Source organism: Ahaetulla prasina, chromosome 2 (assembly GCF_028640845.1).
Source record: "Ahaetulla prasina isolate Xishuangbanna chromosome 2, ASM2864084v1, whole genome shotgun sequence".
NCBI classification, from domain to species: Eukaryota; Metazoa; Chordata; class Lepidosauria; order Squamata; family Colubridae; genus Ahaetulla; species Ahaetulla prasina.
The window spans coordinates 146,814,122-146,830,008 of NC_080540.1; the positions used below are offsets into that span (position 1 = coordinate 146,814,122).

Sequence of the window (15,887 nt, forward strand, 5' to 3'; positions counted from 1 at the left end):
ATTGAGGACCTGTATACTGCCCGAGTCAAAAAGAGGGCTGTGAAAATATTTACAGACCCCTTACATCCTGGACATACTGCAAACTGTTTCCTACCCTCAAAACAATGCTATAGAGCACTGCACACCAGAACAACTAGACACAAGAACAGTTTTTTCCCGAATGCCATCACTCTGCTAAACAAATAATTCCTTCAACACTGTCAAACTATTTACTAAGTCTGCACTACTATTAATCTTCTCATCATTCCCACCACCCATCTCCTTCCACTTACGACTGTATGACTGTAACTTTGTTGCTTGTATCCTTACGATTTATATTGATATTGTTTCCTGATTGCTTATTTGTATGCTATGACTATCAGTAAGTGTTGTACCTTAGAATTCTTGATGAGGGTATCTTTTTTTTTATGTACACTGAGAGCATATGCAACAAGACAAATTCCTTGTGTATCCAATCACACTTGGCCAATAAAAAAAATATATTCTATTCTATTCTATTCTATTTATATAATACCCCACAGCATATTGAGCTGAGTCACTTCTCTGTTTAAGAGAGACAAATGCAATGTTACTTAGGAAACAGAAAGCAAATGTAGAGAATGAAGGATGCTTGACTTGATAAAGTACTTGTGAACTGCAGCTGATCATAAACTGAATGTAGGACAGTAGTGAGATTTGGCTGCTAAGCAAGGCAACTGCAGTTTTAGGCTGCAGCAACAAAAATATTTCAACCAAATCATGGAAACCAATAATTCCTTTTTTATTCTGCTTTGATCCAACCACAACTCAAACACAGGTTTAGCACTGGGCACTACACTTGAAGAAGATGGCAGAGAAATTGGAAAAGATTCATAGAGGAGCAGAGGAGATGATCAGGGGCGAAGTCCTATGAAGAGATACTGAAGTTGTTTGGTATGCTTAGCCTTAAAAAAAAAAACAATGGTTGAGGAGAACTAGGACAGTGTTATCCCCTTAATCATTTCCCCCTTCAAATACCTAGAAGATGTCATGTACAAGAACATTAGCTATACTCTATACTCTAGTTCCAGGGTTCAGGACACAGAATTTAGGTTATATAAATATTAGAAAAAAGTCACTATAATAAGAGCAGTTTGACAGTAGAACCAACTATGCAGGATGGGGTAGCTTCTAATTCACTGAGGGCACTCAAATGGAGGCTGGGGGCATTCAAATGGAATCTAGCCAGCCATCTGTTTTGGATGCTGCAAGGAGCAGGGATTGGTCTTGGTGCCTAAATGGCCCCTTGCAGCTCTATGATTGTACATGTATATATGGTACACTAGCCTCTTTCCCTCACCATAGAGTAGAGGATATTCCAGGGGCCACCTTGTTTTCACAGCTTTCTAGAGCCAGCTGCTGAATGAAAAGTGACAATAAACAAAGCAAGAGGTATCACTTCTGACTTTCTCTTTGAAAAAATATCAGGAAGAGATTCATACACTGCAACTAGTTTAGAATGGAAGATCTGGCCCTTCCTCTGAAAGGAACTGGTTCATTTTTCAATATCGCTTAACGTTTAGATGTGCTGGTAAGTAACAATTTCCAGAATGCCTAGTCAGCTTCTGGGAATTGTAGTTCCACCATATCTGGAGGAGGACAGATATAAGTAAAATGTAGTAAAGCAGTGTTTCTTAACCTTGGGAACCTTAAAACATGTGGACTTCAATTTCTAGTGCATGGCTGGCTGGGGAATTCTGGGAGCTGAAGTCCTAAGGTTGCCAAGGTTGAGAAACACTGCTGTAGAGAATAAGCAGGGCTGTAAAGAATCAAAAACTAGTCAGTGCAATCTTACTCCATTCAACAGGTTTACTTATCTCATTCTCCAACTTCCCCAGTTGTATTAGATATAACTGTCTAGCAGCAAATTATTCTTCACAATATTTTCTGCCCCTTGCTACATTGCAGCTTGAAGCAGCGTGGAGCATGTTTAACCCCACAGAAGCAGAAGCTCTTCCTTCCAGATTTCCAACTTACTCTGTGCACCGTTCCAAACACGCCTGATCCTAGAACTTTCAGTTTCTTTAATTCTGTCTCCTTGAAGATTCGAGCCAGGACCTTGTTGGCTTTCTCACTGGGATCCAGAGGTTCCAGACTCTTATAGGGAAAACAAAAACAGGTCAGAGACTCCTTGTTTTCTCAGTATTCTTCTTGGAAAAGGCAGGGATGGGCAATTTTGGGGGCTAAGAGCACAAGAAACCTGCCTAATTATAAAATGGATGCAATAACAAAACAGCCATTTATGACAAGATTAGCCTTATCAAGTTGCCTGCTGCCACCCGAGTGGGATTTTTGTAGGTTTTCAAAGGCTTTGCTGGGTAAAAATATGACACAGAGTTATAAATACGATGTAGAGAGCCAATTCTTTGCTTTGCAACCAACCACTTTTCTAATAATTTATTTTTGTTAAAACAAATATTTAAAATCAGGAGAGCAAGGAACCTAAGGCACATTTGTGCCTATAGGCACAATGCTGCTTATTCCTAAATTAGGAGCATCATAATTCTCAAATATACCAAAAACTTTCAAGTTTTTTGAAATAAGCTTCACTTCAATCTACAAAAATCACAGCACTAGGATGGCAACAGGCATCTTGAGACGGCTATAGCCTTCTCTTCTCACAAATGGTTGTTTTGTTATGGCATCCATTTTATGGATTCGGCTATTATCTCTAGCGCAGCTTCTAGAAACCAAGATGATGCCAAATAACTGAAATTCTTCCCCATCATGCCAGCATTTTTCAGTGGCATTTTTAGTACCGATATTTCTTTTTAGGAACTGACATTTCTCATAGTCTTCAAAAACAGGCACAATATCTCCCATCGTCGCCACCACCTCCATCAAGCAAAGCTACTGATGGACCCGGGGGTGTCCGTAAGATGGGGAGAAGGGAGGTATTAACAGTGTCAAATGGCAGGCCCAAGTGGGCAACTGAAGTCCACACTTTCAAATATATGTATTTTCCAATTATCAGTGCACGTTAGGGCAGTCCTAAATGAAAAATATTCCTTCATTTTTCTCTAGTGTGATAGTTTCCATTTCAGGGTAGTTGGCTGTACTTCAGGCAAAGTTCAGTTCTATACTCTGAAGGCACTCTGTTTGGGTTTAATTTGGATTTACTGCCAGGCAAAAGTGCAGCTTTAATAGACTGCCTCCTCACAACATAAAGAGATCAGGATCAGGTGTTGGATAATAAATGAAAATGTCCCCTTTCCTTCCATATGGTCAAATCTGACTGGTTACTTGAGATCCTCAAACATGTCCCAGATCAGTGGTGGGTTTCAAATTTTCTTACTGCTGGTTCTGTGAGTGTGGCTTGGTGTGCATGGCTTGATGGGCATGGCAGGAGAAGGATACTGTAAAATCTCCATTCCTACCCCACTCCAGGGGAAGGTTACTGCAAAATCCCCATTTCCCCCCAATCAGCTGGGACTTGGGAGGCAGAGAATAGATGGAGGTGAGGCCAGTCAGAATTTTTACTACCGGTTCTCCGAACTACTCAATATTTCCGCTACCGGTTCTCCAGAACTGGTCAGAACCTGCTGAAACCAACCTCTGTCCCAGATGAATCATCTTACCTCCCCTCTCTCTAAGTATCTGCGCATGGCTCTCTTCTTCCGAATCTTCTTGCCACGGCAGTACAAGAAGGTGAGCAAAACAAATGAACAGGAGGCGAAGAGGCAACCCACAACCATCATAGCAATCATTGTTGGAGCTTTCCTAAGAGAAGCACTGTATGTTAGATCCATGCATGCATCACAATTCCACACAGGCATGGAAAAAAACAGTAAGGAAGAAAGTGGGGGCGAGGGGGGAAGGGGGAGGGAGAGAGAGAGAAAGATTTCAGCAACATCCTGAACATCCTAGCCTTCCTCTGGAAACAGGTTTCTGGCCCTCAAGCTGCAACTGGTGAAATAAGAAGGCCATACAAGTTCAGCTTCAGTAGTCGGATGGCAGCCATGTAAGATGTTTCTTGAGGGAGGGACAGAGGCAGAATAAATGGCAAATGGGCAAATATAAGCAAATGGGCTTAATCTGAATCAGATTAAGGGAAAAAACTCAGCCTTTGACCTTTTTTAAGAATTACCACAGAAAATGAAAGTGGAACATGATGAATGTTCTAAAATAGAATGCTCATATAAATAAATCCCCCAGCAAGCATGTTTATTGTTCTTTGAGAAGGTTGCTCATAAATCATTTTTCAGTACACCAATGCCTGATGGTGGAGATGCTTCAGCCAAGAAGCGATGCATTTGGCAGATGGACAATCAAGAAAGGTGATTGGCACCAGTGCTGCCCAGCATCGAAGAGCTTGCCATAGTTCTACAGTCCTTTGAGAAACAGAGATGGAGCTGCAAGGATGGTCCCAAATTTGAGGGTTAGAAGGCAACCTGGATAGCAAAGGTTTGCGAGTAATTTCTCCTAAATGCCTACATCTCTGGCACCCCTTTTACTACTATCTGTTGCTGCTCAAAGCTTTGTGCCAAATTGTTTTATAATCGCTCCAAACTTCCTCCTTTCATCAGGTAACTGCATCTCACCCATAATAAGGGGGCTTGGGGAGGGTGTTGCCTACTTGTTTTGTGTTTTGCCAAGTGAGCCCAATTCTAGAAGTTTACTTTCCAAGCAAGTACAACAAGAGCTCTTTTGAATGAAACTGAACTCTTAAGGTGAGTTTATGGGTATAAGCACATATTTGCTTGATGATGAGATGAGTGGCAAATAAATTTAATAAATAAACAATGGGATTCCCTTTTTCTGGAAGGCTTTTCTGACTTCCCAGGCTAGCCTAATTTCCTGGTGTTCCTCCATTGAAGCATTAACCCCGTTTGACCCTATTTAACTTTTCAAGACCAGCCACAGTACTGCTACCTAACTGGGCTCCAAGCCAATGTAGAGCCCTAATTCCAGCAATCCTCTTCACAATTGCTCTAATGACTTTCTCCCCTGCATTCTTGGCTCTGTTTCAAGAGCACGAGAAAAAAGGGGTAGGGAAATGAGCCTCCACCAAAAAAAGGTGGGAACTTCCTTTCCCTTCTTACGGGAGAAAACAGGTGCGTGGGAAGGAGATCAAAATGGGATGCTCCTCGCCCTCTGGCAACAGGCCAGAACCTGCAGTAGCCGGCCCATGCCATTCATGAAGGCCTCCAGGCAAACCATGGGCACCAGTGGGAAAAAGGAGATAGAAAATGGAGCAGAAAAAAGTGGGAATGGAATGAGAAAAACAGCAATAGCAATAGCACTTATACTTATATACCGCTTTATAGCCCTCTCTAAACGGTTTAGAGCAGGGGTCTCCAATCTTAGCAACTTTAAGACTTGTGGATTTCAGGTCTCAGAATTCCCCAGCCAGCTTTGCTTTGCTTTGCTGGCTGAGGAATTCTGGGAGCTGAAGTCCACAAGCCTTAAAGTTACCAAGGTTGGAAACCGTGGTTTAGAGAGTCAACATCTTGCCCCCAATAATCTGGGTCCTCATTTTACCCAACTCGGAAGGATGGAAGGCTGAGTCAACTTTGAGCCAGTGAGATTCGAACAGCCAAATTGCAGGCAACCAGCAGTCAGCAGAAGTAGCCTGCAGTACTGCACTCTAACCACTGCGCCACCATGGCTCTTAAGAAGGACTCTTTTAAGCCAATGCTGGGAGAGGTAGAAATCTTGCACTAGGGTAGATGTGTGATACCCAAATCAATATATTTGCATTTCTTCTTAATCCTCCCCTCCCATCACCTATTTGAAATCTTGAGATTCTTTCAGTATGAGGGAGCTGAGAACTCAGGTTGTGAACCTATTTTTTTTAAAAAACAAAAACAAAAACAGGAGTGCCTGCCTTAGATGGAAGGACAATTAAAAAAACCAATATTGGGGAAGGGGAAGCCAACAGAGAGAAGAGGCTGTGATCCTGGCCATTTTCTTGTCTTGGCCCGTGGGAAGCCTCCACAGGTGTGCCAAAGTGCTCCTTCAACCGCACTGTCTTGGAAAGGGGATGGATTCTCTTGGAAAGGGGTTGGATTCTCTTGGAGAGAATCCATGCCACAATTACAGTTTAATTTGGAAAAGGAACTTGAAAGAGGAGCCCTTTGGCTAAAAAAAAAAATTTGTCAAAATAAGGAAGCAAAAGCATTTATTTTTAACCATGTTTTAACGGAAGGAGGGCTTAACCCTTACAAAAGGATTGTAATCTGTTATCTTCAACCAGCTGTTCATACAGCATGCTTTGGGGCAGAATATAAAGTATTATATACCACAACCAGGAACTGCTGAAGCTATTTTCTAGCTGTTGGAGGAAGATGTGCCAGGGAGGAGCGAAGTAATAATCACGGTACGAAATAAATTATCTATTTCCAGTGTTCCTTGTAAACTGAGTGAACTCAGTGGCTTTATCTAGAGTATGGTAATTCCAATCCTATGGCTCTAATATGAATAAATCTGGATCCAATTTATTATCTCTATCAGCCTTACAATCATTTTAAAGGACAGCCACTATTGTCTTCAAGGAAGACAGAGAGAAAAGTAGAGTGTTTGTCTATAGTCGAGGTGTGATTTAAATGACTCAAGGATCACCTAAGCCTATGTAGCGCAATGTCCATCCATCAAATGGCAAGATTGGAGATACTACAGATGGAACTTAGAACTTTCTGGGTACAAGGATATAGTTTTGTAACATCTAGGTGGTTGTAGGTTCTCCCAGCAATGCTTTGTAAGGGTAAAATTTCTTTCAAATATTAGTAGTAATCTGGGAGCACAGGAAGAATCACAAAGACTCTTTTCTATCCACCCACTCTTTTTATATCCTCTCCCTTTTTTTCCCCAGACTCCCCAACAGCTCCTAGACAGGTACCTGGGGCCAGGCAGTTCCACAATGAAGCAATTTCCAATCTCTGGACCAAAACACCTGTAAGAAACGGAAGCCCAGGGTTAGCTTGCTTACCTGAACCCAGATTCATTCAAATAATCCAACTGCCTGTATTCACACAACATCCCAAACTGTAAACTAACCACAGCGAATGACAGAATGCTCTGAACCATAAAACAACCTAAGATGAGAACTCAGCCAATATATTTCTTACAGAAGAAGTAGGTAGGTCAAGGGAATGACAAACAAAAGAGTATTTCCAATATGACTCTCCTATAGATTTCCAACATCAGGGGACTCTATAGATCTTTATTTTTTTTTTCAGAACTGGGCAAGCAATCCTATTCTTGGTCCACGAACCCTGTGAGTAATCCGACATTAATAATTACCTTGCACTAAGAAATACTTCAGTCCACAATCTCCATCCAGGATAGAGATTTTGGTGTACATCAGGTATAATTTTTGGACTGTCCCCCATTTCTTGCTTTTAGAACCACCTTGCCCAATGAAAAAGTCTGAAGAATTCAAACTCTTGCACCCTTGTATCCTTTTATCAGTAACAGTAAAAGTAACAGAGTTGGAAGGGACCTTGGAGGTCATCTAGTCCAACCCCCTGCTTACGCAGAAGACCTGTACTAGGGATTCGAAGCGCCATACTGCTGAACTTTCTGATCGACAAGCTCAGTGTCTTAGCCACTGAGTCACCTAGTCAGGCTCAAAATAAAATAAATAAAAGATGATTTAGAGACTTTTTTCCCCTTCTTCACAAGCCTGCAAGGCTATGATTGCTTGTTTGGTTCCTTGTGAAATGGTTTGGACAGCCTTATTTTCATTATAAGGACTGTGGTCCCTTGACCCCACGAATACAGTGTGCCACCTGAAGCTTCTCCAGGTGTACTGTCTATATTAACTCCAATGCAGTTTTCCATTGCCTTCCTCACCTGGCTGTGTTCCTGACATTTGAACAATACAACACTTGTGGCTGCAGTCATAGCAGTGCCAGCAAGAATCTTAGCCAAATAACTATCTGAAATCATACTCTTAGTGCTACTTAAAAGATCTTAATTTCACACTTTGGACTGAAATCACTAAGCCCTGGGCTCAGAGCTGGGAAGCAGAAAACTTAGCATCTCGGAGTGTGCCCTCTTCCTGAAAGACACCTGAAAAAGTTGGTTTTTTCCAGGCACTTTGATAGATATGTCTGTAGGTTCTCATGTATTTTTTGTACAAATATGATATCCTGCCCAGACAACATTTGTATACCTCTCGGGGTGGGGGTGGGGTTACAGTACCAGCAATTAAAATCAATAAAAGGCTGTAACCAATATTACCAACTAGAAGTGTGATATAATATAGTGTTTCTCAACCTTGGCAACTTGAAGATGTATGGACTTCAACTCCCAGAATTCCCCAACCAACAGGGGAGACTGAATTCAATGAGGGATGCTGCTTGAGAAAACATGATTGTAACAATCGGGATGCTGTTTTTTGCCCTTACCCCTCTGTGCAATTCTCATGGCACAGCCAGCACTCCTTGTTGGCATCAGGGTACTTGAAGATTAGTCCCTTCACCCCAAGGATTCCTGATGGGCAGCTTTCAACACAATGGGGCCCATCCTTATAGTTTGCACAGGTCACACACTCATCAGCACCCTGAAGAGGAAAACAGGACACCATTTGTATTTGGGAAGGGGACGATGAACTTACAGCCTTGAGTCAGAGCAGGTAGGCAGTTCCCAGTATAGAGACAGTTCAGAAATTAAGGTTATCAATCAAATTTCTACTGAATGGCAATTTTATTTGAAGGATGGATATGTAGCTAGCTAGCTAGCTAGGTAGGCAGGCAGGCAGACAGGCAGGCAGAGAGATATTAAACTGGAATCTATATATATAAAAACGAAATACCACTCATGTATCATCACAAAATCTCCAGAACCATAAAGCCTACAAACTTGAAATTTGGCACATATGTTCCTCTTGGCTTCTAGGTGCTTGCTAAGAAAGGATTTTTTGAAATGGCCATCAGATCGTTAGTATTTCTTATATTATTATTAACACACTCTGATGCTAAGGAGTTAGATGTTCTACTTCCCCTCCCCACTGAAAAGAACTCTGTTCCAACTGCCACTCGGGCATGGGCGTGGCCAGCATGTGACTCATCCGGCCTGCGGGCTGGAAGTTTAGACATTCTACTCCCCCTCCTCACCTGAAAAACGCTCTGATCCTAAGGAGTTAGACTGAGGGAAAGAAGAGGATAAGATAGGAGACGCCTCTGTGGGGCAAGCCTGAGGGAGAGAAGGGGACAGGAGAGGATCAATGGGGCCAGCCTGAGGGGAAGAAGGGGATAAGATAAGAGAGACCTCTGTGGGGCAAGCCTGATGGAGAGAAGTGGACAGGAGAGGATCAATGGGGCCAGCCTGAGGGAGAGAAGGGGGATAGGAGAGGAGAGGATTCTGTGGGGCCAGCCTGAGGGAGAGAAGGGGAGGGGAGGGGAGAGGAGAGGAGGGGATTCTGTGGGGCAAGCCTGAGGGAGAGAAGGGGAGAGAAGAGGCGAATCATAACTACTCATTAATTTTTAAGCTGTAAGTGTGGATTTATCAAGCCCGATTACATAATTTCATAGCGGAGCACGATTATCCAGCTAGTATATATATATATAGAGAGAGAGAGACAATTCGGAAGATAAGGTTATCAGTCTTCCCATCTTCACCATGCTGTCATCTACAAAGAACAGGGTCTTTGCTGCCCTCCAAAAGCTATCTCTCAAGAGAGGAACATCTCAGCTCTTCCTGTCGAGCCCTCAGGAAAGGCTACATTTATTTAGGAAAAGCAGTTGTAGGATAGGAAATAGGAACAGCTGTTTTGCCCCAGGACATTTCCTGGAAATTATTTGAGATGTTTTAAACTGCCTCTTACCTCTGGAAATGCAGTGTGGTTAAATGGAGTAATTTAAAATTAATCCCTCCCCCCCACCCCCCACCCCGCTTCCTTACAAAAATGTGTTCTATCATACCTGTCCATTACAGGTGAGGCCTCCCTCAATCTTCTGGCATTGTGGATGGCACGGCAAGCAAACGTCCCCTTGAGCAAATTCTCGACTCTCCCTTCATGCAGCCAAGGGGAGAAAAAAGGACATGTTAGAAACAGGGGTCTGAGATGGAACCCAGGGTGGAGGGAAGCAAGCGCCCTTGGCTGTTATTCTTACCCCTCATAGAAGTTGCAGGAGACAGTGCAGACCCCTTCACGGCTGTAGTTTCGGCAAGAGACACACTGGTCTGGGCCAGGCCCCCAACAGCCGTCACTGGAACAAAGAGGGTCACAGACCTTCCCCTCTTGAGCTGATAGGAAAAGAAAACGGATCACAAATGGGAGCCATCTTGTCAAGGCCCCTTTGGTTCATTTTTGAGCTGTCTGAAGGAAAACAGATCAAATCTAATCCTTTTAAGATTATATATTTTAATCAACACTCTTTGAAAACACTGATGGCTCTATTTGATAAATAGCATTTGCTATCCCCGGACAACACTGCTGTTACTGCAAGCAACCCACGTTCTCTCATCGCCATCATAGCAAGATGTTAATGGAAGATCAATGAGTTGCCCTGGCCAAGACAGCTGAGGGCAAAAGAGAATGAGCATTTTTAGAGTATGGATATTATGGGGTTGCAGTTTTGTTCCCTGCAATTGGATGGGTGCGATGTGTATGACAGCCCTGTGACTGGTCTCACCACCAGCAGACGATCGTACGTCAAAAGCAGACTCACCTCATTCATTTTATAAGGACACTGAGGAGCGGAAGCACAATGCAAGTGGAAAATGTATGTTGTCTTGAGTGGGTCTGATCAAATCACTTTCCCTTATGAGGGGTTAGGCTAAGTTTCCATAATGAACATAAGCATAAAGCTGCCATAATTTAAAGATGAACCAGGCAAGTAAGCAGGAGAGGACAAAAAGCTAGGAATCTTGAGTAAAAGATCCATTTGGGGGGTGGATAAGAAGCAAATTTATTAAGGAAACAAAGAAAAAAAATGTTACCTGAAGCAGATAAAAAACTGGGCCTGAGGAAAACCCAATCCTAGCTAATCAACAAAGCAAGATTAAAAAGGGGTTCTGAAGCTGCCCTCTCCTGAAGTCATTTCTGCATCAAGACTTAGCAGCTTCCATCCCTCTAGTCTAGCTAGTGACTGGCAGCCTAACTGAGAAGGACTGGGTAAGTGTGTGTGTGTGTGTGTGTGTGTGTGTGTATGTGTGTATGAGAGAGAGAGAGAGAGAGAGAGAGAGAGAGAGAGAGAGAGAGGAGAAGGAGGGAGGGAGGGAGGGAGGGAAAGAGAGAGAGACAGGGAATGTTCATTGTAACCAGGAAAGTTTTGCTATTTTATTGGGTCTCTATATATTCGGAAGAACCTGAATGCCTCAGTGGTTGAAACTGATTTGGATGTGTGTACCCCTAATTATTTCATCATTGTTGATGGGTTCTGTTCAGAGGTGGTATTCAGCAGGTTCTGACCAGTTCTGGAGAACCAGCAGTGGAAATTTTGAGTAGTTTGGAGAACCGGTAAATACCACCTCTGACTGGCACCGCCCCCATCTATTCGCTGCCTCCCGAGTCACAGCTGATTGGGAGGAAATGGGGATTTTGCAGTAACCTTCCCCTGAAGTGGGGTGGGAATGGAGATTTTACAGAATGCTTCACCTGCTATGCCCACCAAGTCACGCTATCCAAGCCAAGCCCACAGAACCGGTAGTAAAAAAAAATTTGAATCCCACCACTGGTCTGTTTCTTGTCTTCTCTAGCCACATCCATCTGGAAAACCCAGGTAGGAAGCAAAGGGGGCTTAACAAGATCCAAGTGTAACATCCCTTCCAATGAGAATGATCTCTTTCTAGGAAGTTGAAAAGGAGAGCACTCCGGGATGTCCTTGTAAGGTTAGTCCTGGAGAGGAAAAGTGACCAGTTCGTTCCTATGGGATAGATGTGTTCCATGCTGTCCCCAAATTCTGGGAATTGTAAACCAATGTATCTGGAAGGCAGCAGGTTGGTCTGAGTGAGTAGCTTTATGTAATGCGCATCTGTATGTTTGCTCACGTCTAAAAAATAATTTCTAGTCCAGCAATTAACCACATCATGTATTACTGCTATAGAAACAACTGCTGCTATTTAATTCTGTTCATTGACGCCATCCCTCCCTTTTCTATTATCCTCACTTACTGCATTTCCTGGGAGATTTGTTACTCCTGATGTTAAGATCTGCACGCCGGCGAGAGAGACGTGCCCAGTTGATGGTGTGATAATAGCAAAGTTGTCGATTCTCAGTGATGTAGACCTGGCCAGCACTGATCTCCTGAAGGGAACGGAAGTCTAAGGAGGTGACATTCATGTTCTTCATGATCAGCAAAGAAAATCCACGGCTAGAAAAAGCACAGAGCAGTCTCCGTCTCAGAAGTGGAATGGAAGCAACTCATTCAAACTCACAAGTACCGGAGGCACAATGAGGGTGGGAAACTGGCAGAGCAGAATCCAAAGACGTCTTCAAATACATCCTTGGATCACCTAGAGAGGAGTCTCCATATGCATGAAGGTGCCAACCAGGGGTGGGTTCTACTTACCTTTACGACTGGTTCGCCTCGTGCCCGCGCGCATGTGCAGATCACTTTTAATGACGTTCGGGTCAGCCTCCCGCCGGTTTTACTACCAGTTCTACAGAATCGGTCTGAACCGTGGGCAACCCATCACTGGTGCCAACCCTTTATATCAGGGGTGGGGAACCGTGGCCCTTTTATGACTTGTGGACTTCAACTCCCAGAATTCCTGAGCCAGCCATGCTCAGGAATTCTCCAATTCTGGGAGTTGAAGTCCATAAGTCATAAAAGGGCCACGGTTCCCCACCCCTGCTCTACTGGAACCCACTATGGCAAAGCCTTTACTGTAGAGGCTTTTCAAACTTGCGAACTTCTCTTCAGCAGAAGAGGCAAATTGGAGGAATCGCCATCCTTAAAGTTTCCTACAGTCCAAAGGCAAAGGTAAAACTTGTGGATCAAGGGGGGGGGGGAATGCTTACTTATATAGACTGCGCCCACCAATGGTGACCAGGTTGGAGAAGATGCTGAAATTCTGCATATGCTTGGGCCATGACTGGATGTTCAAGTAACCTACAACAACAAAGATGAAATTTCTGGATCCCTATACCTTGTTCCATCATTGCTGCACATTCCCCCTTTCCAGGTGCCTCCAAATAAAGACTTTTTACCATGCAACTGGCCTGCCTCACGCATAGAATTTTGTAAAGGGGAAGCAACATTGTTCTTTGCTATTTGCAGACCTATCAATGTTTTTTTCATCCTGTTTCTTAGTCCAGAAAATCCCCAAATGTAAGATGAAATGGTTACATCGCATTTGTTGGTTAGTGATATTAGGAATCAAACTTTGAGAGCTACCATTAGGCCACCTCCAAAATTCAAACCTCCGCATGTAAATTGTACTTATTATTCTAACTCTCCAGAAAGTTCCCATAAGGACTAGGCAGCATGACTAATAGGTCACCACCTCCCCAAATAATTTTTATTATGCAAGTTTTCTTTTCAAATAGCCAACCTGTGCTTTTCATGTGGCACACTGTGACCTGCATGGGTCTGAGTCTGTTTTATTACATCATGCACACATCTCATTTTATTTTATTTGAATTTTACTTCATTTGTATTCCATCTTTCTGCCAACACAGTGCTCAAAGCTCACAAGAGAAATGTGGAACACAGCAGCTAAGAAATGTGGGCTTTTCTTCTCCCAAACCCTGAAGTATAATCTTCCTTAAAGTTCCAAACTCTCTTTTCCAAATAAGTTTCTATAACTTTCCAGCTTTTCTTCAAGCTTGTTTCACATCAGGAAGAAGACACCAGAAAACAGATGAAATATCAAAGAGTACTGTCCTTACCACCTGCGCTATACACAACATGCTACTGTGCACATTCCACATTTCTCTAAAGATTTCTGCACGCCAACTCACCAGTGATCTCTCGCACAGTCCTGAAGACATTGAGTTTTTCTGGATCCAGGGCACTTATGTTGTGCCAAGGGTCTCTGTAGAAAGAACGGAGCATCGGATAACTTATTCCAATTTAGTTTATTTCCTTAATTCAAAGTATGTGATTATTTACATAACTATGAATATAACATCCATAAGTTAGTATATATTAGTTAGCATAGATTAGTAGCCATAAGTTAATATCCACAAGAGTGTAGAGAAGCAACAAAGAAGATTAGTGGGATGGAAGCTAAAACATATTATGAACAGTTGCTGGAACTGGGTACTGTATATTTAGTCTAACGAAGAGAAAGACTAGGGATGACATGATAGCAGTCTTCCAAAATTTGAGTGGCTGCCACGGAGAAGAAAGGGACAACCTATTCTCCGAAGCACTTGAGGGAAGGACAAGTACTGGATGGAAACTAACCAACTTACAACTTAGGAGAAATTTCCTGACAGTGAGAACAATCAACCAGTGAAACGTTGTTTTGTTTTTTTAATTTACATTTATATCCCGCCCTTGTCCGAAGACTCAGGGCGGCTTACAGTGTGTAAGGCAATAGTCTCATTCTATTTGTATATTTACAAAGTCAACTTATTGCCCCCCCAACAATCTGGGTCCTCATTTTACCTACCTTATAAAGGATGGAAGGCTGAGTCAACCTTGGACCTGGTGGGACTAGAACCTGCAGTAATTGCAGGCAGCTGTGTTTTAATAACAGGCTTCTTACAGCCTGAGCCACACCGCGGCCCTAGATTTGCCTCCAGAAGTTGTGGGTGCTCTATCACTGGAGGTTTTTAAGAAGAGATTGGACAACCCCTTGTCTCCAATGGTATAGGGTTTTCTGCTTGAGCAGGGGATTGGACTAGAAGTCCTCCAAGGTCCTTTCCAATTCTTTAATTCCATATTCTGTAAGTTCAAGGATAGCCTCATGCTTCTTACCAGGAAATTACCAAATTCCAGCAAAAATGGTAGCAACTGGAGGGCAAAGAAGGAAGTATAAAAGAGGTGCTATATCTATTTCCATTCCAATTTGCTGGGATCCAGAGACATGAAAATACAACCCAAGCTCAGACTGACCCATTCAACAAATATAGCTATGTTTAGAATGAGACACCATCTTTGCATATTTAAGTGACAGAAAAACAGGATATAATTTGAAATAACACCGAGAGACACGTACTTACCCTTCTAGACCAGTGATAAGAAAATCCAAATTGCCCAAGATTTTGGTGCAGTTTATAAATCGGTGAATGTTGCTGGAATCCACTGTCTGATATTTACTTCCAATACCAGTCCCTTCACAAGCTGTAAAGGATATAAAGTATTCTTTATATAGTTGGTAAATGACTCCTATTTAGCCTTCCACTTCATATATCCCCATGAGGTTAATGGAAAAGGAAAGGTTTAGGACAGGGGTCGGCAACCTTAAACACTCAAAGAGCCATTTGGACCTGTTTCCCACAGAAAAGAAAACACCAGGAGCCACAAAACCCTTTTGACGTCTAAAATGAAGATAACACTGCATATATCATTTTTTACCTTTATACTATGTATAAAAATACTATAATGTGTTGCATTTATGAAATCAATGAACTGCTACAGAGAAAACAATTTTTTATTTCTGCATGCAACAAACACATTTTGAACTCTGAACAAAAAGATGGGTCAAAAAGCTCAATAAATCACATGCCGGCAGGTGTCACACATTGGCGGTTGTGACACATATTTTGAGTAACAGGGAGCCGCAGCAGAGGGGTGAAAGAGCCACATGTGACTACAGAGCCACGGGTTGCAAACCCCTGGTTTAGGAGGATTGGGTTCTCTCCCAGGTTTTGGAGTGGCTCCAAGTTAGGGTCATAACAAATTTACCCTCTGTAATCATCAGCATGCATATTTCCAAGGACAAAGGTACAGTATAAAGACCCAGGGTGTCTCTTTTTGCATTCCCAGTAAATCCACTTAAGTTTTACTAAAATAATATGCAACTAATTT

General features: G+C 42.7%; 1 protein-coding gene across 2 annotated transcripts in view; it reads right to left on the reverse strand.

The window, feature by feature from the left end:
- Positions 1 to 15,887, reverse strand: part of ERBB3 (erb-b2 receptor tyrosine kinase 3) — a 119,412-nt gene that overhangs the window by 14,965 nt on the left and 88,560 nt on the right. For both annotated transcript variants that reach the window (XR_009153380.1, XM_058168536.1), the window contains exons 9-18: positions 15,080 to 15,200; positions 13,871 to 13,944; positions 12,929 to 13,019; positions 12,079 to 12,278; positions 10,077 to 10,209; positions 9,885 to 9,975; positions 8,370 to 8,524; positions 6,857 to 6,910; positions 3,597 to 3,738; positions 1,996 to 2,115 (exon numbers count right to left, since the gene is read on the reverse strand). Coding sequence is in view for 1 of the 2 variants with exons in the window: in XM_058168536.1 (XP_058024519.1) it covers positions 1,996 to 2,115; positions 3,597 to 3,738; positions 6,857 to 6,910; positions 8,370 to 8,524; positions 9,885 to 9,975; positions 10,077 to 10,209; positions 12,079 to 12,278; positions 12,929 to 13,019; positions 13,871 to 13,944; positions 15,080 to 15,200 (1,181 nt within the window). In the remaining variant the exon portion in view is untranslated. The remainder of the gene's footprint in view (positions 1 to 1,995; positions 2,116 to 3,596; positions 3,739 to 6,856; positions 6,911 to 8,369; positions 8,525 to 9,884; positions 9,976 to 10,076; positions 10,210 to 12,078; positions 12,279 to 12,928; positions 13,020 to 13,870; positions 13,945 to 15,079; positions 15,201 to 15,887) is intronic.